This window comes from Manacus vitellinus, unplaced genomic scaffold, assembly GCF_001715985.3.
Source record: "Manacus vitellinus isolate BGI_N305 unplaced genomic scaffold, ASM171598v3 scaffold_16_pilon, whole genome shotgun sequence".
In the NCBI taxonomy this organism is placed as follows: domain Eukaryota; kingdom Metazoa; phylum Chordata; class Aves; order Passeriformes; family Pipridae; genus Manacus; species Manacus vitellinus.
Window position 1 is genome coordinate 7,755,373 of NW_021939189.1, and position 22,608 is coordinate 7,777,980.

Genomic DNA, 22,608 nt, shown 5'->3' on the forward strand with positions numbered 1-22,608 from the left:
TCATATCAGAATTGGAAGAAACACCAAATAATGAGGAGAAAAGCAGGCTTTTCTGGTTAAACAATTTTGCCTCCCAAAAATCATACACACAAGGGCCCATCACAGCACCCCTCTGGTTTCTAGGAATGCAAAATATCCACTGACATGCTTATCCAAACACCTCTAAACACATACACACATCTGTTCACCAAGACTCATTACTCACATCAGGCTCACTTCACTCCTCTTTGATTCTTCCATTAGGGTCAGATGTTACTTTTCCTTTTTATATTTGTATCTCTAAGCTCCATCAGTGGCCCAAGCACTTCCAAAGTGTTCTGACAAATCCCTCCAGAAGGCACGTAACATCATCCCAGTTTTACAGATGGGGAAATTAAAGCAGAGACAGAGGTTAAGAGAGCTAATTGCCTATGGACACTGAGTCAGTAGAAGAGCTGGGAATTGATCCCAGGAACCATGTCTTCCACTCCTCTACTCCACCCACTAGTCAGTACACCCCACCAGATGGTTCTTATCATTGGACATATGGACTAAATATTGCTAAGTTGGTGTAGAGGATTCACTATTTAATTAAATGTCCTGTCTTCTATCTCGATAGGATGCATAGGAGAAACTCCAGCCAGAATCCCATCTGGAGCCACTCAGGAAATGTCTACGTAAAGCAAACAAAGCCCTGGGCAAGCACAAGGAACATTCCCAAACCTACCAACCTGCCCTGCAGCACAGACCACAGCAAGGGCAGGAAACAGGCTCTGACTCGGGAGCCTTGGGAGAAGATCATGTTTGTCAAAGCCTGGCTTCAAACAGTGTATGCATGAGCCACCAATTAGGTTGGGAATTACTTTGTCATGTGAAGGCTCTTCCTCCAGCCTTCACTGGGCACCACCAACGCTGCCCAACTGGAGATATCAGCAGAGTCACAGAAAGCAGATGGCACAGAATCATCTACTTCTGGCATTAACTCTGTCACATCACAGAGCTGGTGTCAGTAGGATGGAGAGACCAGTTCTGCCTGGCAAATATCAGATGCCTTCTCACTTTCAAGTCACTATCAAGGACACTTGAATAAGTTTTTAAAGTCATTATTCACGACACAGAGAAGGAAACCTTTCATCAGAGAGGCAGCAGAAAGAGACCTTCCACACCACTGCCTTCCCAGTACGGACATTGCAAACTGACAGCAGTGTCTCTGTCCCCACTCACAGACAGTCACAGAGTGGATGCACTTGCCTTTTCAACAGAACCCAGAACAATTTCATATCCTTCTGTCCCCCCTTCACACACTGTGCTCTGGAGCCAGCGCAGGGGAAGCCCATGCACCACCATGTCCACAAAACAGGTTTCACCCAAGAGTATGCTGCCCTGAGTACAACTTTCTCAACACATGGTTGGAGTGAGCAGGCTCAAAGCTCTTCTGGGCAGCCTGTAGATGCAGTTATGTGCTGATAAGGAACACACATGCACACTTCTGCCTGCAGAAGCACATACAGGTGAGAACCGCCAGCCTGCTTATCTCTGTCACTCTCTCAACAAACTGAAGAGGGCTACATTCTGTTTAGGAGGCTCTGCACCAGCATGGGCAATGTAGGAACGAAACCACAACACCTTTCCACGTGTGCTATAAGAGCCGGGCAATCCTGGAAGGTGCCTCCTGCTAGAGGAAAGTGACTGCACCTACCTTTCATCCCAAACTTGGACCGTCGGCCATACTTGTTGATCATAATAAAGAGGACGACCAAGAGGACACAAGCAAAAGCTGCCAGCCCAACCGCTATGGAAACCTGGAAGGAAAAAGCCTTAGAGTCAAGAGAGGAATTTAGGAGTCTAAACTGGAAATACAGCACCTCCTTGCCCACTTAACCTTTCTGTAGGCTCATACCATCCGCTGCAGCTCTGTAGATATCAGCTATGGAGGAAAATACAAGCTAAACCAGAGAGCTCTGGCACAGCTTGGAAGGATCACAGGCTGTTTTCAGGACTGGGATGTCTGGGATCTTCCCATCAGTGACACTGTTCGGCAGCAGTTTTCCCCAGACCCTCCATCCATATATCTGCAGGGAAGAAGGATCTCTGCTCCAATGCCTGCCCTCATCACATCCCAAGCCTCTGTTTCTGACATCAGCACTGTCTCATGACCTTACAACACCAAAGCTATACAAACCTCAGCTGGGAACACACAGGAGCAGCAGAAAATTCTTTAGAAAGAGCAATTCTGTCTCCATCCAAACATCCTTCAGGACAAAGAGTGAGGAAAAATAACATACCACAGAAAGAAAATAGAAAAAATTAAGTAGAACTGAGTTTTTTTCCCCCTAAAACATCTGGGTTTCCAAAAGCCTCTAATGGTTCCCTATTTATTGTAATTTTTAGTAGTAAATATTGATACTACAGCATTGTCCAAGTTGTTCCCTGGAACTGTGATTCCACTGTGGCAGTGTGCAAGCAGAGGAAAGAAAACCTCCTTGCCCTAAAGGGTTTACAATCCCAGGCTTATTTTAATATTTATGAATATTTATTCCTTCAAGTCTTTGCTCGAGATACTTTTATTGCATTGATATAAACAACAATTTCTCTGGCATTTGTCCAATTGTTCTGTACTGGGTCTTGTGATGCATTTAGACTTTGCTTCCTTTTACAAAACTGCATTCTGCTATAATAGAAAATACATCATTTAACCAAGAAAAAGTAATTTCATTTTGCAACCCTTTCCCCGTTCTCGGTACATTTGTTATGATATTTTTAAATTTTTATTTTAGCACACTCTATTTTCATCCCCAGCTTGTTTTCTGTGTTTTATATTTAATAATCAGTGCACATTATTACTCCAGCCTTACTGTTCAAAGCTTTCACTTCAGTTGGATGAGAACTTAAACCACTGTGGACTGAGTTTTGTTTGTTCTGGTGGGTTTCAGTATCTTAAAACTTTCACATAATTAGAACAATTGTGTAACATGCTAATTTTTCTTTTTCTACCTGGATTCTGCAGAAGAAAGACACTGTTGAGATCTGATAAGCCCTAGGCTTTCTTTCCTTTTTCATTTTAGGCATGCCCTGCACAGCAGGAGGGAGGGCAAACAGGCATTGACAGAACTGAACCAGGCTAAATCTGAGTCCGTCACCCTGCAAAACTTAACAGATCAATAACAGTCTGAAACACATGATTGCCTGTTTGTTTGTTCTCTGGGTGCTACTTTTTTAGAGTGAGAATTTCTGACCCTGCCAGCAGCGACTTCATAGGATGCCTTGTTTTCAAAGAGCTCCCAGGTCCCACACTGCAGACCCAAGAGGATGAGATGGTTCATGTCAGTATTTTACCTGTCTGACACACAAGCCACAGAATCCTTCTGATTGCTGCCTTGAGTCATAAAGGAAGAGATTTTCCTTGCAAACACTCAAAACAGCAGAGGAGTACAAATATTGAGTCATCAATTACAAGGAATGCATGCAAAACAGTTCTGCAGAGCAGAGACCAGGACTCACCCCAAAAGTGTCCTCTTCTGGTTTGTGGGTCACAGTGATTGGTGGGGTGGGACTCACTTCATAATCCCCAACTGAAACCAAAACACCAAAGACAGAAGATTCAGTGTGGCTCCCAGCGGGCTCCCAAGGCACCCAGCACATTCCAATGGCCCAACCTAACGAGATCCAGTTCACCCCTAAAAGAGGCTGCAGCTTTCTATTTCAGAAGGCACAAATCAACCATGAGAGAGTTCCTTGTGCACATCAGCAGAGAAAACACAGACCAGCACTATGCTGATGTCACTCCAGATTTACAAATGGGAAACATGTGGGAGCCTTGTGTTTCAGAGTGGGTACCCTCCACTCTTGAGCCATCTCCTAGCTTTCAAATATCTACTGGGCTAAGTAGGATTAAAACACAAGTGCCTTCAGCAGAACTTGATCAGAAGAAACAGTAACTTGGATGCTTTTTTGGAATTTTTTTGGGGGTTGGTTTTTTTGGGGAGATGTGGGAAGGATGTCTTGTGGAAACACTACAGAATTTGATTCCTGTTTCTAGTCCCAGTCCACTCTAGAAAGATGTCACTGGGGACTGGTCAGCATGCATCTAGTTAAGACCCCCTTTGCTACACCACCACCAACCACCATTTCCTTTACAGGACCTTCTTCAGGACATTACTAGATGGAAATTAACATCTCCTGGTCTCTAGAGATGACTCAGTTCATCAAAAGCTCCCCAGACACCTTGCTCATTCATGGGGAAGGCAGGGCTTTGTGCAACCTCCACCAAACTGCTTCTGGTTTCCTGATTTTTCCTCCAGGAATATGTAAATCACAGAGGAGCAGGAGAAAACCACAGAAACAAACCAGCCACAGTATGTAAAAGGTAAGGAGACACTTACTTGAGACAAAGTTGTCTGTACTCTCTGTGAAAAGGACAAAGAGAGAAGCAACACAGTCAGCAGCACAGCAAAAGGAGAGGGGTCTCATTCCCAACCCACCTCAGACACATTGCACCACCCCAAAGAGCCCAGGAAACCAACTTTTCATATTTTTTCCTCTTGGGCAACTGTAACTTGAAACTGCAGTGTATGTGCCAGCAGGACATGCTGGAGGTCAGGATGGAAAGTCCTGGGCTGAAAGAGGAGGGGAAGGATACTACTGTGAGGCCAACAAGAACAAGTGGCAGCACACTAACCACTCTTTTGAACGATTGTTAAACAACATTGCTTTCAGCAGGTGAGCAAAGCTCAACAGACACACAGGGCTGGGCAGGATGGAGGTGGAGGGGAGAGAAGCAGATTTTGCCTTACATGGCAGTGTTCACCCAAGGACAAAGTCCTACAAGGATCAACTCCCATGGAGGAGAGCCCAGCTTGGGGCAGGGGTTTAGAGGAGACCTCCTCTGACCTCCTTTTCATGAACTGTTCATAGCAGCTAACAGCATCTGAATGGGACAAGGAGGTTGTGGCTGTCCTAGAGATGCCTCTTGCCCGAGACAACCATGCCAGTCCCTGCTGTCAGCCTCTTGACTGCTCCAGTCTATTCAGGAAAGCTCCTTCAGCTCCAAAGGTGGCCGAGGCCCCAGACAATGAGGTCTAAAGCCCTCGGTGACACTCAGTTTACACAGTGTGAGAATAACGTCAGCTTTCAATTCACTCGCCCATGTAAGAAACTGAGCCCGATATTAACTGGAGTTTACACAGCTTTGCTGGCAGAGGGCTCCTGCAAGGATGCTGAAATGTTCATGCTGAAGCATTGGGTGAGTTTTGGAAGGGAAGCATAAAACAATCCCTGGGTGACAAACACAGCTTTCCAAACCAAGGGAAAAAACCTGAAAAAATATTTTTGTTTCAAGTTGAGCAGAAGTGTAACTTTCCTTGGCTTTTTCTAGCAAGAGGGGAAAAAAAAAAAAAAGGAAGAAATATTTTATTTGGAGACCTTTTTTTCCTATTAAGGCAGACAGAGTCTAGTCATAAAATTCTTGCTGCTTCTACATTTTCTTCTTTCCATTTTTTCTCTCTTGGACTAAGCAAATTCAACAGAAATCCACAAAAAGGGTTTATTTGGTCTTTTTTCCAGTAAACACTATTTTTCAAAGTATAAAAAAATAACCAAGAAACTTCAGGAAACTTCAGCCAGCTTGAGTTCTGTGGGAAGTTCCCAAAGTACTGAACACTCATCGCAGGTACACTGACCTTTGTGGATTAAATAGGGAGATGGTAGCCTATGGCAGAGATACCAATGACAACATGCAACAAGATTTTTACAGGATATGACACAAATCTGTTCTGGGAGCCACTGCCCTTTCTCCTACATGCCCGACATCAGAGAGAAGGGGGATATGACATGTAGCATATATCTCCCAGCTTCCACCCAGCTTCTAACAGTACCTTGCTCCTCTTGGCCTGGAAAACTTCAGTGTGGCATGGTACCAGCAAGAGGTTTTCAACTAGGGGGTTCTAAAATACATGGTCACAGATCATTTTCTATGCTGATAGGAAGTCTTCCAGGCACTATGCTTTCATTAATTAATTAAGGCTAATAACCTTATCCTGGGTACTGACAGCAAAGTCCTTGCACATTTGAATTGCTGTGGGCAACGAGGGCTTCAGTGAATCACACTGGAGAACCTTCAATGTGTGGCATTTTCTGAAGGAATCTACCTTCAAATGGGAAATTATAAATGTCAACTGCATTGAGTGTATATGTCAGCTGTGGTAGTGGACAAAGCAACAAGCTTCAAGGAAAGTAAATTACATCCTGCATTGTGCTGACAGGGGCTGCCAGGGTGAGGAATGGCTTGGGACTTTGGATCAGAAGAAATAAAAGAAATGGGTCAGCTCCTGCTGAGAGATGGTTCAGGGGCAGTAAGCACTCCACACCAACAGTACACACAAGGCATGGGTGAAGATCCACTCACAAGAGCAGTATTTTACATTCATTTCACATAATCCCATTCTCCCAGAGCCCCTAGCATGAGATGGTCTCCAAACATCACCGTGCTTTCCCACATCACAGCATAGCTCAGATCCATTTCCAAAATCAGCTCTCCAGAACAGCATATCTGCCTCTCTTTTCTGGATATCCAGCATCTACTTAAGAGCTGTTCCCATTTTACAGATGGGGAAATTGAGTCACAAAGGTGGGACCTGAGAGAGCTGAGACTGCAAACCTGTCTGCTTCTCCTCACCCACCTACATTTGATAAGCTGCTCTTCTGCCCTGACAGAAGGAAACATAAATAGGTCAGATATTCAAACAGGGCAGCATCCTTGAAGTCAGAATACAAATTTTCCGCTCCCATCCATATCAGCTCATTTGTTCAATTGTCAGATCTTCAAGGCAGAGATTTGGGTTTGCATTTATGATATTTGACCTGCGGGAAAACTCTGTGTACATATATGGTGTGATATAAATAATAAATGAGAGTACCGTTGGTATTTTTCTATATTTAGCAAACGCCCTATTTTGCTGGATTTTCTTGGGCTGCAGGGGCCAATTTAGAGCTGCCACTTTCTCATGGCATCATTCCTGAAGGCAGCACAGATCTTAACTCCATGATGGCCAGTGTGGCATTGCAACGTCAGAGAGCAGACCAAGACACTCCTATAAAAAGCAGACAGGTCACCACAAAAGTCTCTGCTGCACTCCCAAGAGCTGGATCTTTATGTCCTCAAATGCTTTTTATTTTTTTTTATTTTTTTTTTGCAGCTAAGCTCTGAGTCACCAGGAAGTACAACAGGGAATTCCAAGCAATCAGTTAAGAAATGCCAGCAAACTGATGCAAAGTGACTAATTGAGCCGTTGCATCTTTTGTAGACCTGTCATCCTGGAATTGCACATACCGCATTCAGAAAGAAAACAATCCTGACACTGCTACATCCAGCTTTAATCATTTCACAAATGCAAGTTAGAAGTAAAAAAATGGAAGAGCTGCATCACTTCAAAGGGCTTTACTTTCTATACCTTATAACTATCATGTAGCAGAATACTTTCTCTCAAAAAAATTGAGCAACCTCTTTGGGACACCCAAGAGGACATCCAAAATAACTGGCCAAACTTACATCCTATTCCCACTGAAATTCCTAAGGATCTTTAAGATAAATAAATAAATAAATACACTGCAGAATATATTACAAAAACAAATTTATCTAAACCAGTCAGTATCTCTCCCAGCATTAAAGAGTTGATATGACACCAAAATATACTTGAGAAGGAAAAATCACACTAGTCAGAAGAGGCTTCCAGAGTTCACCTCTTCCAACCTGATGCTCTAACAAAGGCCAGCTTGGGTTAAGGCCTTGTTTAGATGCAAGGATTACTGTCAGGGCCACAGTAAAACCTTCGGATTGCAAGGAACCCTAATGACATAAACTGAATATCCTACCTGGAAAGGGTTTTTCAAGGAAGTGTCCTTTGATAGTTTGGTTGGCTGAGCCCAGCTGGTTGGTGGCCACAATCGTGTAGTTGCCATTGTTGTAGTGAGTGGGGTTGTCGAAGAGCAGGCAACCCTCAGACACTTCCCCTTGCTGGTATAACTCCACGCGGATGATCTCTGTCTCCCGGAGCACCTGGCCGTTGTGCAGCCAGTGAAGGGTGGGAACTGGGTTCCCTTGCACTGCAAACGCAATGCAGTGGTCCAGGTGTCGCACCGGCTCCTCCAGAGTAAGGATGCGAGGGGGATCTAGCAGAGAGAAACATGGCAGGCTCACAGCACACCTCCACCCCACGTCATGTCTCTATGCACCACGGAAACTAAGGTTATTGACAATCTCCAAAATCCCTTGTTCCTTCTACTCTTCCCAATGGGTGTCTGCAAAGAAGGAGCCCTGTCACAAGAACCACTCCACACTCCCTGAAAGGAGGATCTGAGACAGAGCCATCTCTCCTGGTCTTCTGAACAGGGGTACAAATTAATGGCAAGGATGGTCCTTTCACCAGCCCAGGAACAACTAAGCTTAGAGCTATCCAGTCCACACACTTACTGCTGCTCTCCTCCTCCCAGGGGATCACAGGGAGGCCGCCTGTTCCCATTAAGGAGGACACCACAATGTAGTACTGTTACATTACACAAGTGCAAGGTCCCCATGGGAGCTCTCCAGTCACACCAAGCAATTTTGGATTGCACTACTGTGGAAGCAAACATCCCTCAGCGACCGCCTGTCCTTGGGGGTTTTGACTGCCTGAACATCCCAAAGGAGTTCTCACTCACCGAACAGCCTCCAAGGGTGTTTAATTAAAGGGAGTAGAGTGGGAGAGGGATAAGAAAAGCAGCGACTCCACCTGCAATTTATTGCATATGCATTGTCTTCCCCCTGGGACACCCCAAGAATTCAAATGTTGCTCTGCTATCGCTTCTGAAACCCCATTTACAACGCCTACATGTAAGGTCCCAAACCTCAAGGCTGGCAAGGTCTGAACTAGAAGAACAAGTTTTGTGCAAAGATAAAGGACACAAAGATATAAGTCTTCCCTAAAACTCTCCTTTTCCTAGTACCATCCAGCTGCAAAGACAATCCATGGGGCATCCACAATGAAGAAAAACAACACACCAGCTTAGACACATTTTTTGGAAAAAACTCTGAGTTTTTCAGGCAGTGAATGTTGTAGAAGAAAAGAAGGTGCAGAGCTGGTTGGAGATGAACAAAATTCTCCCACCAGCACCCATCTACCCTGAACCACACAGTCATGTCCCAGCCACCTTCTTTCACTCGCAAGCCTAGATCTGCATGTGGCTTGTTCACATCTTCCTGGCAAAGAGGATTCAAAACAGGCAGCCACCTACACGCACAAACTCAGATCTTTTCAGTGTGAAATTACAGCCTTGAGTGATGGGTCTGGGCAACAAGAGCAGGGGTAGCAGAAACTGTCAGCAGCTTAGAGGATTTCACAGGTGAAAATAGGCATGGGCATGGTGCTGTTTAAGGCATGGAGGAAAAGATGCGGGAACACCACGCAAAAAACCTGCGTCTGCTGACCAGTCACCTCTGAGCTGAGCTTTAATCACCTCCATTATTCAATCCATCAATAGCACTTACTGGGAGGAAGATCAAAGTAGTAAAGCATCATGCAGCATGCATGGGTTCACCAAGACTACTCGAAATCCCACATGGGTCTCCACTCTACCTGGTAAAGTTGGGGGTGGGGGACAGATTTTCAAACTACAGAGTAAGGGCAAATATTACAGACACAGCAAAATATAGTAAATCTCAGCTGCTTGAGACCACAAAGCTGTGTAAACTTCCTCTTAAGGTCAGGTTTGTGTTATGTTATATTAGAAAGCACAAAGAAAGTTGAGCTACTTGCAGATAAAAGTGAACAATTGAAATTTTACATGCACACATTTACATGGCATTTGCAGGCCAATTTTGAAGGAATGGACCTGGGAGAAGCACTAATATCCCTGAAATCAGTGGCAAGATTTAAACTGTCTTTAAAAAGGGTGTCACTGAACCTCTCACATAGCATCAGGGCAATCAACTCTGTATTTGTAAATAGATTTTTAGTCCCTTTATGGTTTTTTCTTATTCTACTGGATCTTCCAAGAGATGAGTGGAGAGATGCCCACCACCAGTGGGGTACTGGTGCTCCTCCCCTGCTCTAGTGCTCATTTCTGGTTTAATGGAAGCATCAGGGAAGCAAAATTACTGACACTTGAGAGAGAGGTGTGTGAGGATCCACCTTCTCCTCACTGTTCTCAGCTCCTCCTAATCCTCACTCACAAACCCAGTATGTCACAGGTAGCAAGTGGCCACACACTCAAATAGTTCTCAAGGCAGCCCCTCCAGCCTCTGTATGGACAAAGTCTCTCCAGTGGTACTTACAGTAGACGGTGAGCAGCACACTGGCATTGCTCATCCCCACCACGTTCTCGGCAATGCAGGTGAGCAGGAACCCGTTGTCCTCACTGGTGACGTTCACCAAGGTCAAATTTATGGCATGAACATTGGTCCAGTTGAGGTTGGTCTAAAAATCATAAAGGGAAATACAGACAGAAGTTGGTGTCTGGTGGATCCTTGCTTCCCTGCTACGACCCCCAGAAGAAGAGGATCACGCTTTCCATGCAAGATGTGAGGAGGTCTCAAAAACCCAAGGACAACTAGGATCTGTGTGAAGGGAGGTGTTCTGTCACCTGATTAAACACATCACATCCTATAAGAGGAACTACAGGAAGGGGAGAGCCATGGCACTGTAGCACTGATAAATGTGTTTTGCCTCTAGAAAATCTTGCTTAGCTGCCTAATTCAGCCACAGCTATTGCAGGCACCTCTGCAAACAGTTGGCTTCATTAGAGCAGACATGAGTTAATTCAATTAGGGATCACTGAAATACAAAGCTCTCTCCTCTTCCCTTTCCAGACATGGAAGGTTTTGCTCCCTTCTGTTAGCCCCCAGGTTCTCATGGGGGAAAGTAATGGTTGATACAACCATTTCACATTTTTCACAGCAGTCTCTACCATCTACCCGAATCCTCTGCCCCGCACACACAGACCCGGGGAAACCCTGGCAGCTGCTTTGCCCCTGCCACACAGGGCACAGGCAGCACTGAGGTCCTGTGGTCCCTACCTGGTGGGTGTTGATGGAGTGGAGTTCGGCCACCGTCCAGTCGACGTCCGGCAGCGGCGATCCCGAGCCGTTACAGGTGATGACGGCGTTCTCACCTTCCCGCACCGTCAGGTTCACGTGGCTCACGCTGATCTCAGGAAGGTCTAGAGGAGCCAAATACCAAAGTGCTCAGGTGTGGTGCAGCATTTACCATAGCCAGACACAGAACACTCCTGTGGACTCAGATCCCACCAAGCTGTTTCCCAAATCAGCCTCCAGCACCCTGGGATAAGTAGCAGGAGGTAACAGCATGGCCTTGTGCTACCGAGGGAAAGAGGGATGTTGGACACAGGGGGAAATGTAGATACTGGAAACGTACCAGCTGAGCAGACCCTCTGATCATCTTTGAATCCAAAAGTTAGTGCCCAGTTCTGGCCACCCTTCCTTTCACACAGTCCCCATCCCCATCTCGCTACTCCCACAGAAGCTGCTCACAGTGGCAGTAACCTGGGATTAGAAAACTGTACTGTGAGAAGATTCAAAGCATTCCCATATCCAGGATAAGGCACAGGGCACCCAGCACTCCAGGTGAGGAAAGTGTCCCTCTAATTTATAACAATCAAGAGAAGATGACCAAGGATGTGTCCTCACATTAACTGCAGCTCTCCTAGTAAAAGGTGCCCTTGCTCTTCCTTGGTGGTAGCAGAGGGATTCACTGATTTATGGCGGTTCTGATTTACACCACTTCCTTACTGCCACAGGCACCAAATATCCTTGCAACATGAAACAAGACAGCACAGGCTGCAAGAAGGGCAAATAGCCTTCTTGCATAGGGGAGGTTTTCTGGGATGTTTTCAGAGGCAAACTGGGGAGGCAGTGCAGAAGGAACTGACCAGTGGTCCCCTCCCATCATAGGGCAGGAGTAGCCATTACAAGAATGCCAAGCCATAGATGGGGACACATATTCTTTTGTTGCCATCAGGGAGTCACAAAAGGAGGGAAGGAACATTGTACTGATTGGGGGGATGCCAGAAGAAAGGAGGCAGTGGTCAAGGCCTGGCAAAGTTGCATATGTGGTAGGAATCAGTGGAGAGGGAGATGAGAGGGTATGGTCTTCTCAAGGTTGAGTTGGTATCAAACATGGCCACATCAAGCCACACCAGCCCTCAGCACCAAAGGACAAAGACAAATATTGTTACAATATCCCCTGAGTCCTAATGCTTGAACAGAAAGACTCTCCTCTGGAGGAAAGCAGACCAGTGTAGCGCTCTGCCCTTCCAGGAGATTGCATGGTCAGAGGAGGTGCTCATACTGGACACAAGCACATTTGTGTTCCCAAATCAGCCTCCTGCTAGAATCTCCTAGAGTCTAATAACACCACTGATGGAGCCACCTCTCCTCATGTCCCTGATCCCTAAGGATTTTTTTTTTTTTTAATCTCTAATCCCTGAAGCTTATTCTTCCCATGTGGGGCAGAAATAACAGCACTCTCAAATCTTTTTAGTTCATCCACATGAAGGCACACTTTGGCCAGTTTCCAGAGTTTAACAGGCCATCATGAACTTGAAAAAAACCAAAACAACAAAAAACCCCAAGTCATGCAAATCCAAACGTGCATGCTGTTTATCTACTACTGCTACAAGTAACAAAGCCAAATTCCTAGTATAGAGGATGATCATCAAAAAAAGAAATCCTCTGGTTTTCATCCTTTTTTCAGCCTGTGAGTTTGACAGTTGCTTGCGTACAGGCAGTTTAATTGCTCTGCAGAAGGTACATCTCTTTCTCCTTACTCTGCAAGGGATGCTTTCCAGTAATGGCAATAGCAGAGCAAAAACTGACACCAAACAGGTAGCTGATGCATGAACAAGGTGAAGGAAAAAGGGATAACTACTGAACATGCTTCATTTTGCTCCTGGGGCCGCTGGACTCTTTTAAACATCAGCAAGAAACAGAAAGAGATATAAAGTCACTCCTGCCTCTTCCTTACAGATATGGGATTTCAATTGAAAAATAAAACAAAGGAAAATGAATAGAGACATGCATTTCCTAAGAGTAATTATAAAAGATACAGTGGCAGTGTCTTTTAACAATATGCTGTTTCTAGGATTTGTTAGACAGAGGAAGATCAACATGAAACAGCCCTTTTCAAGACATCACAGACTCACTACAGACACTTTGTCAAGCAGCAGCATTGCAGTGAAGAAAATGCCCCAGATCACCCAATATCTTTCATACACACACTAATAGCAGTCTCACATTTACCCAGATACTCTATTTATAACCCACAAACTACCCCAATCAGCTTCAATCTTCTTGTTCTTGACCACATGGTGGGATTCTGCTATACCAGGCTCCCCAGGCAAATAACTTAACCAGCAGTGCTGGATAGCACAGGGATCCCTCCTGGCACCCTCTTAGCCTCCCTCACGTGCAGCCCCAGGATTCTTACCACACTGGGTGATGTTCATGTCCTGCAAACGGATGATGGCTGCATCCATGGTCATGCAGTAGAGGCCCTGGTGCTGCAGGCTTGCCTCGCCCTTCTCCTGCCAGAGCTGGATCCAGCGAATGTCACAGCTGCAGTTAAAAAGGTTCCTCTCTAGTTTCCTGTGGGCAGAGAGAGGTGAGAAAGGATGGTGGGATGGGAAAGAATGAGTAGAGCCATTGCCTGGCTCCAGGCTCCCATGGGAGGACAGGCACCATGCAGGTGTAAGAGCTAAGGTAGAATCGTCTCCATGTTATTTGCCTGGGGTCTTCTGGCACTTATTATTCCTGTCTTTTCCACAGTTACACATCCACGCATTCACAGTCTCCTTCATGTGGGCACACAAGGCTTTACATCTCCCAGGGCAGCACAGGGATACACACAATGTCTTTCACTGCAAGATCTGCTCAGCTGTGGCTCAGTCCCACAGTCATCCAGACACCCAGAAGAGTCACCCCTCAGCAAAGGAGCAGGCAGCTCTCCACTGCCCTAAAATATCAATCCACACCTTCAAATCCCACTTCAGCAGCAGTCTAAGCCCCTGCTGGGCAAAGCACACCTCCAGTTCCCACAAGCACTCAGAGAAGCTGGCAGCTCTTCTCCCAAGTTCCTTGTACAGACACAGGCTCCTGGTGACCCAGAACATGAGCTAATGTGCAAGGTAACATGCATTTTAATCAAATCAATCAGCACTGCACCGAGACCCTGCTGACCTGGCCAGGAGAAATGGAGAAAAGCACTGCCTTTAATGTACTTCATTTAAACCACACTTACACACAGTTTATATACCAGGAATGTTTATTATAATTGATTTTCCAACCTATTAACCATTTCATTTACATTTTTAAAGCTCTGCAGCTCTCTGTGGACATGCAAGGAAGGCAAGTCCCAGCCAGGAGAAGAGCCCACTGTTCAGCCATGGCAGACTGAGTTACCAAAGCAGATTGCAATGATAACTTGAACAAAATAGGAGACACAGCCTGAAGAAACAAAATATCTCACCACATAACTATAAAGCAAAGAAAGTAGGGATCAGCGGAGCCAGCAGTGCCAAAGATGAGCTCAGTCACCCCAAAGAAGGGTCATCTCCAAAGGTCAAACCATTGCTTCACGTGATATCTAGATCCCCCATCAGAGAGGCAGAGAGGAAAAAGCTTTTTTTCCTGCTCTGTTCCACGTGTTACTGCAAAATTCATGCTTGCTTTTACAAAATTAATTTCATCGAGTAACAGGATTTGGAAACAACCTTCCAAACATCTGCAGCTGCTGTTTTGTCAATACTGTGCTGCAAAAGGAGGAAGAAGTGAAGGGATCTTCTGGTAGTACCCAGGGTTGTTAAAACTGAACCCTAATCTTCTCATACATCAAGATGTCATCTGACTTTTTTTTTCCCCCAGAACAAACACTGAGTTGAACTTCACTCCAGTTTTTCATCAGTTAATTTCTTTCCCACCAAAAGCACATAAACCTCTGTGACACAGGTACAAGGTTCAGACAAGCAATTCAAAGGCCAAAGCACTACATTTAACAGACCAGAACAGATTAGCACAGTGATTTGGTGGGATTTGAGTGATGAGGCATTCCCTGTGTGCTATGACAGGTACTGCCAGTGGTTTGCACATGCTTCACAACCTCTTCTACACAGCCATGAATCCACTTTCCTTTCAGGATCACTGCTACCAGCAGGACAAGCATGTGGGTAAGAGCCATGGACTTGGTTAATGGCAGATCAGGTAACCAGGGACATACCCTGGGACCTGGCAGGGAGCTGGGGGAGCTCAGATGCAATGGGGGAGAAATTCTGCTCTGCTGCAAATATCCTCATGAAATGAGGTTGCCAGGAGAGCTGCTGTCCTAGCACTTAAGGGCAGCTCTGTAAGTAATAGACAGCAGCTTTCCCAGCCCATTGCTAATTCATGAACGGCCATAAATAATACAGGAGCTACAGGCTTCAGGGCAGAACTTCCCCACAACCTGCCCCAATGTTAGTGATGTAACTTGCTCTAATCGAGACCCCCACAGGGGCTTTTGCACAAATTAACTCCCATCACGGGCTGGATGCACCAAGTGCCACTGGCAGCTGGCACAGCACCGCAGGTAGAAGGGGCACAGATGTGTGCACCCGTTTTCCCTAGCATGCATTGCAAAAGCACTCCTGACATGTGGAAGGCACCCTCCCTCCTTGCTTGATGCCTGCCCTGCCATGCCAGCCAGCTCTCCAGAGAGGCATGTAGGGATTTCCATTCTCTCGCTGTTCTGCACCTGCTCAAAAACCTGGATCTCCAATTCTCTCCTCAGACCTCGTCCCTTGCAGGGATCATTAGGAGCTGTAGCTCCTTCCAGCTCTTCCTCCCACATTTTTGTAACACATCTCCACTACCTACGACCCTCTGTTTGTGGAGATAAAATTCACCTTCTCTTCTCTGCAAAGAGGAAAATACCTTGGGAACCACAAGGCAATAAAACCCACCACTGGGGCAAAAGACATCACCATGTGCTGCAGAAACATCTCCTATCCCATGGGTGCAGTGGCACTGCAGTGAGAATTATGGTAGGCTCCTTGTCATAGAATGTATACAGCACAACTTACTCCTGGAGCAGACAAATAAATCCAAAGGGCTTTTTTTTTTTTGCATGTAGCCTGCAATTATTGCCAAAGCCTTGCTTGGTTGCAGGTGCTCAGGAGTGGTGCACACTCCCACACCCTCTTCAAGCCTCCTTAAAACTGAAAATGCCTGTAAGAAATAGCAAGTGTCACAGCCACAAGCAAGCTGGGCTCTCTCTGCACAAGCAGAGCTGCTCTGTGACTCAAGGAGTTGGCCCAAAAAGAGATGAAATCTGCACATAAGCCTGAGCCATCCACCAGCCCCAGGCAAAGCAGAGGTTTCAGTAGGGTGTGCTCTGGACACAGCCCCTTCCCAAAACAGGCACATTGTGCTTGAGAAAGAGAAAAACTGTGACAATCATGCCCTGAACTGTCATTTGATGGGGCAATGACCCATCAAAGCTGAAACCCTAGAGCCATATAGGCACCAAGTCAACTCTTCAGCAACAGTGATCCTACAGGTGCCTGGTTGAGCCCACCTTTGCTCCCTACAGAAAGCTGTACCCACTGTCTCCCAAAACTGCCTGGACAGCCTACACCAGGGTGAACCAGTGTGGGAGAGAGATGCCATCAGCATTCCAGTATGTACTGAAACAGACAGAACTTCACACACACTGAGCAGTTTTTTCCAGACTAGGCAGCTAAATGAGACACATGCCTTGTCCCATGCCTCCCCACTCATCAGCTAAAGCAAAGCTGTCTGCAGCTAAAGCCTCTCAGAGGGCAGCAGAGATCCTTGCCACACTTCTCCTGTCTGTTTCAATTCACATAGAACTGCTGCCAAGGTTTTTTGCACTTGCAATTAAAACACTCTTCCTACCTTGGGACTGAGGCCACTTGCCTAAGCTTGAGAACCAAAGAGCACTCAGTAGAGAGAGAACAAAATCTAGTTTTGTTTTTCATTTCTATTTATTTCCCAGAACCAGGGTTTCTCTTGATGTTCCAACCAGAACTGTTTCTTCCTAACCCCTGCCAGAAAGGGATAGAATAGAAAGGGAAGGACTCAGACAGGGAGTGATGGCTGGTGTTTGACATCTGGATTAGCTAATGCAGAGAGCAGGCAAGTGCCCACTGTTTAGCTACAGCTCTATTAGTGGGACTGTTGGCAGGAAGAAGTTTCTAAGCGAGAGGCAGAGACAATGCTAAATTGGACTCACAACATTAACAGAGATGCTGCTGTGCCCCATCCCCACCAAAGCCTCTTCCTGTAGCATTGCAGAAATATACTGCAGGGCAAGTTGGCAGGGACTGTTGGTATTAGAAATGCTGATGGGCCAGGCAGAGTGGCAAGATGTTCAGGACTACAAGGTTTTATACAACCAAAGGCGTAATTGGATCCAGAGTCTTAGGTCTTTCCGGGAAGGAATTTCTTGAAATGTCAGCCCTAAGCTCTCTAAGGACATGACAAAGGAAGCCAAGGACAGGACAGAGGAAACCAGCTGTGACTTCTGGATAAGAAAGGCTCTAAGTCCAATGTTTATGAGCTGTTGCATGTGTCAGATGCTTCCCTGCACACACTCAACTTCAGACTTAGGAGAGTTCTGTGCTCATTAGCCTGAGCCCTGCTGGTCAAGGTCAGCCCGTGCTGTGGGAATTAGGGTTGGAGTTACTGGAAACCATTCCAAGCCTTGTTTCTGGCCAGAAAGAGTAAGAGATAATATTCTCTGGAAGGGTGCCTCATTTTTGCCATCCTTTCTTCAATGAGTCAGCAGGGGAAAATCTCAGCTATGTTGAACAAGAAACTTTTCTTTAAAGCCTTACCACATTCATGAGCTTGTGATACCTTGGATGCAGCCAAGCAGCAGTTTCAAGCCTCAGGTTCCCATCCACCTCTCTGGTCTTCCTATTAGTCTTCTGCGCTTTCCTTCTCATTGTTCACTCTGAGTGGCTTTATCAGGTCTCATGTTCCCTGGCAATCTCCATGTCACAGTCAGTTGTAGCTCCGCTCCTCCCAACACTCTCCTGGAGACAATTCTCCCATCAGTTCCCTCACCACATGCTCCACTGCTCCAAGCTGCCTTGTTGTAAGTCACAGTTTTAGCTTTGATGACTATCCTCCCTCTGGATCCACAATTGCCTGGTAGCACAGGGGCACTGACACTCAATATAAGGTGCCTCTGGTGAGCCACTGCAGATCTGCTTGTCCCACAACCCTCCACACTGCCCTAACCCTCTGGAGAAGACTCTTGCCAGCATCTCTGTGTCCCTGGAGTCTTCTAGGCTCTCCACTGCTGTGCACAAACACTGCTGCTCAGTCTGCCTTCCTCAGGCTTACTGTCTCTGTATTGGTCTCTGCTGCTCACCACCTTCTCCCTTTCCAGAGAGTTTTGGCTCAACTTCAAGTCCTTGGCTGAGGCTCCTGCCCCACACTATGCCAAGTGTCCCTATGGGACACTATGGACAACACCACATTGGTGTTGCTTTCCCACCCCATCACAACTTCCTACCAACCAGCCCTGTGATCTCCCACAGTTCTACAGGCATTATTGTTTCGTTCGCTGGGGCTTGTTATCTCCAAGAAAACAGCTCTGAGCACAGCTCCAACACGAGCCAAGTAATTCAGCTCCTTCCCGCTTGCCTTGCTGTGGAGTGCTGGCCCCAAGTGACCCTGCTGACAGCAACCAAAGCCACTCCAAGCACGCCAGCTCCCTGCCAGGATCATCATATCAGGACAACACAGGTGTATACTTCATCAGGCAAGTACCCTTTGCTGCCCCAAAAGCAGCTTCTCAATTCCCTTTTTGCTTGGTATTGGTTTTTTGAACCTGATGGGGGCTGGTAGACCTGGGATGTGCCTGAAGAAACAAAATATGAGCAAATGGAGCAAAGGCACATAAAAATGAGCTCCACTGGAAATATTCCCATTAATCTACAGGCTCACCATTACCCCAGGCCCTGACAGTGCCACTAGCTCAGGACTGCAGCCCCATTTGCTCCTCCACTCTTGGGTCTCTCCTGGGTAACAACCATCAATCTGAGTTTTGTCAGACAGCACAATGACAATAAGTAAAGGTCTAAGAATACAAATGACTCATGCTATTAAACTTGAAACCCGAGCCAGACTTGAAAAATATTTAGAGCTGTAATCAGTGAAGAGACAAATTCCAAATTCAGCATTTTAACTCTGCAAGCCAAATTTTCCCATCAGAAGGGTGTTTCGCTATTTTCTAATATCACTATTAGTATTTTTCATTTAACAATTTGACAGAAATAAAATACACTGCAGTAACACTGGTGATAACACACTTACTCCCACTTGAAAGACTGTCTTTATTCTTTCATAAGTCACTTCTAGCTTACAGCTCTATTGATCATTGGTGAGGATGAATGGAGCTTCCCAGGATCCTCTGGGACAAATCCTACATATATATTTTTTTATACCCACCAAACAACTATTTCTAAAATTCAACAAAACAGGTCATCAGGGCAACACTCCATTGATTTCGTGTCCACTTATTCTTCAAGCACGATGTTGAATGCTCTATCAATAATTCAGCAGGCTGAAGGCCACCAGTGCCCCAGGAGAGTCACTACCTCACCATCTCCCACATCAGAGCTGGGAGGTGCCTCTGTTGTTAGAGAGCAAGAGAATCATTCGCCTAAAAATCCAGGCATCTTACAAAGCATGTCTACCAACTAAAGAAAAACAGTTATTCCTACCCTGCAACAGATGAGGAGCAAGTATTTGAAGAGATTCACTCAAAATCTGACCTAGTAAGTATTTCTAATGTGATCCCAGAGTTAGTCAACCATTTACTACCCCAAGCATGACTTGTTCATCATCTCGACGTTAATTAGCCAGCTGCTGTGAAGTTAAAAGAGAAGCAGTTCTGCTCTGGTGCTCCTGTACCCAGGAAACCCTTCCAAGGATGGTGCTACCCACTGGAGTTTTAGGTAATCATTCACAGGCTTCAAAATAGCTCTATTTGGATATCATTCCTCCTCTCAGCCTCCCCTCTTCTCCCAGGAGGTACCCCCAGGGCAGGACTTACAGTTCAAAGAGCCGCAGGGTCTGGAAGAGTTGCCATGACAGAGTGGTGAGGCGGTTCCCGGAGAGGTCTCTGAAAATTAACAAGAAAATAAAAAAAAAAAAAGAGAAGTAGTCACAGTAAATAGTTCTTTCTGCACGTGGCCATACCACCTCCACAGATCTCATCGTCCTCCTCAACAGGGATGCCATCAAGCAATTCAGCATGCAAGTTTAGATTTAATAATGAGAGATTTTAATGAGGACAAACCCAAATGAAAGTTTCTCGTTTTACTTTTTTTTTTTTTTAAGGAGGAAAATGATTTATATCCTGCTGCAGTGTTAAGAAAAAAAAAAATCCAATGTCTGATTCTTGCCCATGAATCTGGAGCTCAACCAACCATAAGCAAAAAGAACAAGTCTAATTTCAGAACCTGAACAAAAAATGAAGTAGAAACCTCATGTTAAAAATAGTAACAGCCAGGTTCAAATGACAGCATGATGATTACCCAAGGTGTTATCAAATGATCTGCAGTAGCTGTAAGCTCCAGGTGTCCCAGTATGACTGTGTGTTTCTTGCACCCAGGGGTACCACTGCTACAGCAGCCAACAGCTCCCCATCCCTCTCTCCATCTGCCCAAGCTTGCAAAAACATAAATCTCATCTACCTGGGAGAGCTTTGCAACCCAGTAGACATCTCTTCAGCTGAAAGCCAGAGAGGATGAAAGAGTGAAAAGCAACTGAATTAATTAAAAAAAAAAAAAAAAAAAAAAAGAAAGAAATGTGGGGTAGAAAAGCAGAAAGAGGAAAGCACTGGGTTTCCAACAGCATAAGAAGATGGCAATAAAGCACATTCTGTAGTGAGCAGCCTTCCCAGGGACACTCAGCCAGCCTGAGAGCCCCTGACCGACTGACCAGTCCATGGGGGAAGCAGAGAGATGGGCGGTTGCAAGCTCTGGGAGAAAACCAATGTTCCAATCTCTGCTGGCCTCCAGAACACACAGGAGGTGCTGCCTCACATCCTTCACCAAATCCATCCCCACTCTGAGCTGCAGGCAGGGCAGTTCAGCGCAAGGCTGCAGACACCCTTCTGCCTCAGCCCTGCCTGCTGGGAAGAGCGAGGAAAGGCCAGAGGCACGAAACACCTGGAGGTTCATTCAACTCTGGGCTGGCCAGGTAGGAAGTATGAGGCAAGGTGGCACAGCAGTGACAGTGGACGGCCCAGCTCTGCCCGACCCAGCCCCCAGTCCCTGTTTAATTTGCAGAAACATGCTAAAACCAAGAGAGCAAACCCTTGAATGGTTCCTGCTGGCACAGGTCTGATGTACGAGGATTTGGGATGACAGATTTATTTGCTGCCTTACACCAGGTTGCAGCAAGGGAAAAGCAATTCTGTCCTGTCCCACCTGCACAAACAATGCTGTGAAGCCCAGAAGTCTGCAATTAGGAGTGGGGAAGCTGCTCACACAGCAAAGCATCGTCCCAAAGGCTCTCCACGAGCCTGGCAGAAGAATAATCCCAAACACCACGATGGTACAGTGCTGCCTCATTAAATTCTGTCTCTGCTTCACATCAGACTACCCTGCTGCGGAAACCATGGCAAACCACAGGTACCTTATTTCACATGACTATGATCCCACCATTCCTATGGCTGTAGACAAACTGCTTCCAGCCTCTGATAAAGGTGGCAAAAATGACAGGTGAAGCTAAGCAGAGAAGAATAAAAATATTACAAGACTCCATCTCTTATCCACCCCAGAGCACTGAGCACCTGGAAACTTCGTGAGGACAGATGAAAAGTAGGAGGGGAAGGAGCAGCTCACTGTTACTGAAAAGTGAGACAGTAAACTCCCTCCCCCAGCCTAGGGAGAAGAAGGAAGCGTAAAGGGGATGCATGAGAGACAGCAAGATGTGGGAGAGAGGCAGAGATGCAGAGGAGGGAGTGAATCTCACTGGAATGTCCTTTCTCAAAGGTCATGTTTTGCTACATTAGGCAGAAATGTCAAGAGAAAATTGGATTCTGAAAGAGAAGAGAAAAAACAACAGGCTTTCCACGCAAATAAGAGAATCAAAAATAGCATGATCGTGTTATTACAATTTAGGACACAGAGAGATGGAGAAAGGATACAACCTCACTAATGCAAGGAGCTTTGCCAGGCAGATGTGCTCCACTTCTCATCTCCTGCAGTCCTTGGAAACCAACTCTTACCACCTCTTCCCTCCCCCAGACAACAACCCACAACAACATTAGGCAAAGAGGAGACGGGTCTTCCCTTGCACACATCTGGCAGGAGACTCTGCTCTCAAATGGCAAAGTTGCTGTTCAATCTGACCTGACCATCAACTTACACAGGGCTGGTCAGGGCACACACACCCACAGCTGATTTCAGATCAGTCAGGACACACGTGGGGAGAAACATGTTTATCACTGGAAACAGACACCCTGGACATTCAAAATGTCAGAAAGGTCCTTCCTCAGCCTCAGAGACAGATCCCAGCACAGAAACAGAAAGGAGTTGCACACAAACACACATTAAAAATACATC

At 46.0% G+C, this 22,608-nt stretch overlaps 1 protein-coding gene across 1 annotated transcript in view; it reads right to left on the reverse strand.

Annotated features, from left to right (window-relative positions):
- Positions 1-22,608, reverse strand: part of LOC103767335 (NT-3 growth factor receptor) — a 143,450-nt gene that overhangs the window by 70,158 nt on the left and 50,684 nt on the right. Inside the window, exons 4-11 of the mRNA XM_018069699.3 lie at positions 20,088-20,156; positions 13,455-13,612; positions 11,027-11,169; positions 10,286-10,427; positions 7,849-8,145; positions 4,362-4,385; positions 3,481-3,551; positions 1,679-1,781 (exon numbers count right to left, since the gene is read on the reverse strand). Coding sequence (XP_017925188.1) covers positions 1,679-1,781; positions 3,481-3,551; positions 4,362-4,385; positions 7,849-8,145; positions 10,286-10,427; positions 11,027-11,169; positions 13,455-13,612; positions 20,088-20,156 — 1,007 coding nt within the window. The remainder of the gene's footprint in view (positions 1-1,678; positions 1,782-3,480; positions 3,552-4,361; positions 4,386-7,848; positions 8,146-10,285; positions 10,428-11,026; positions 11,170-13,454; positions 13,613-20,087; positions 20,157-22,608) is intronic.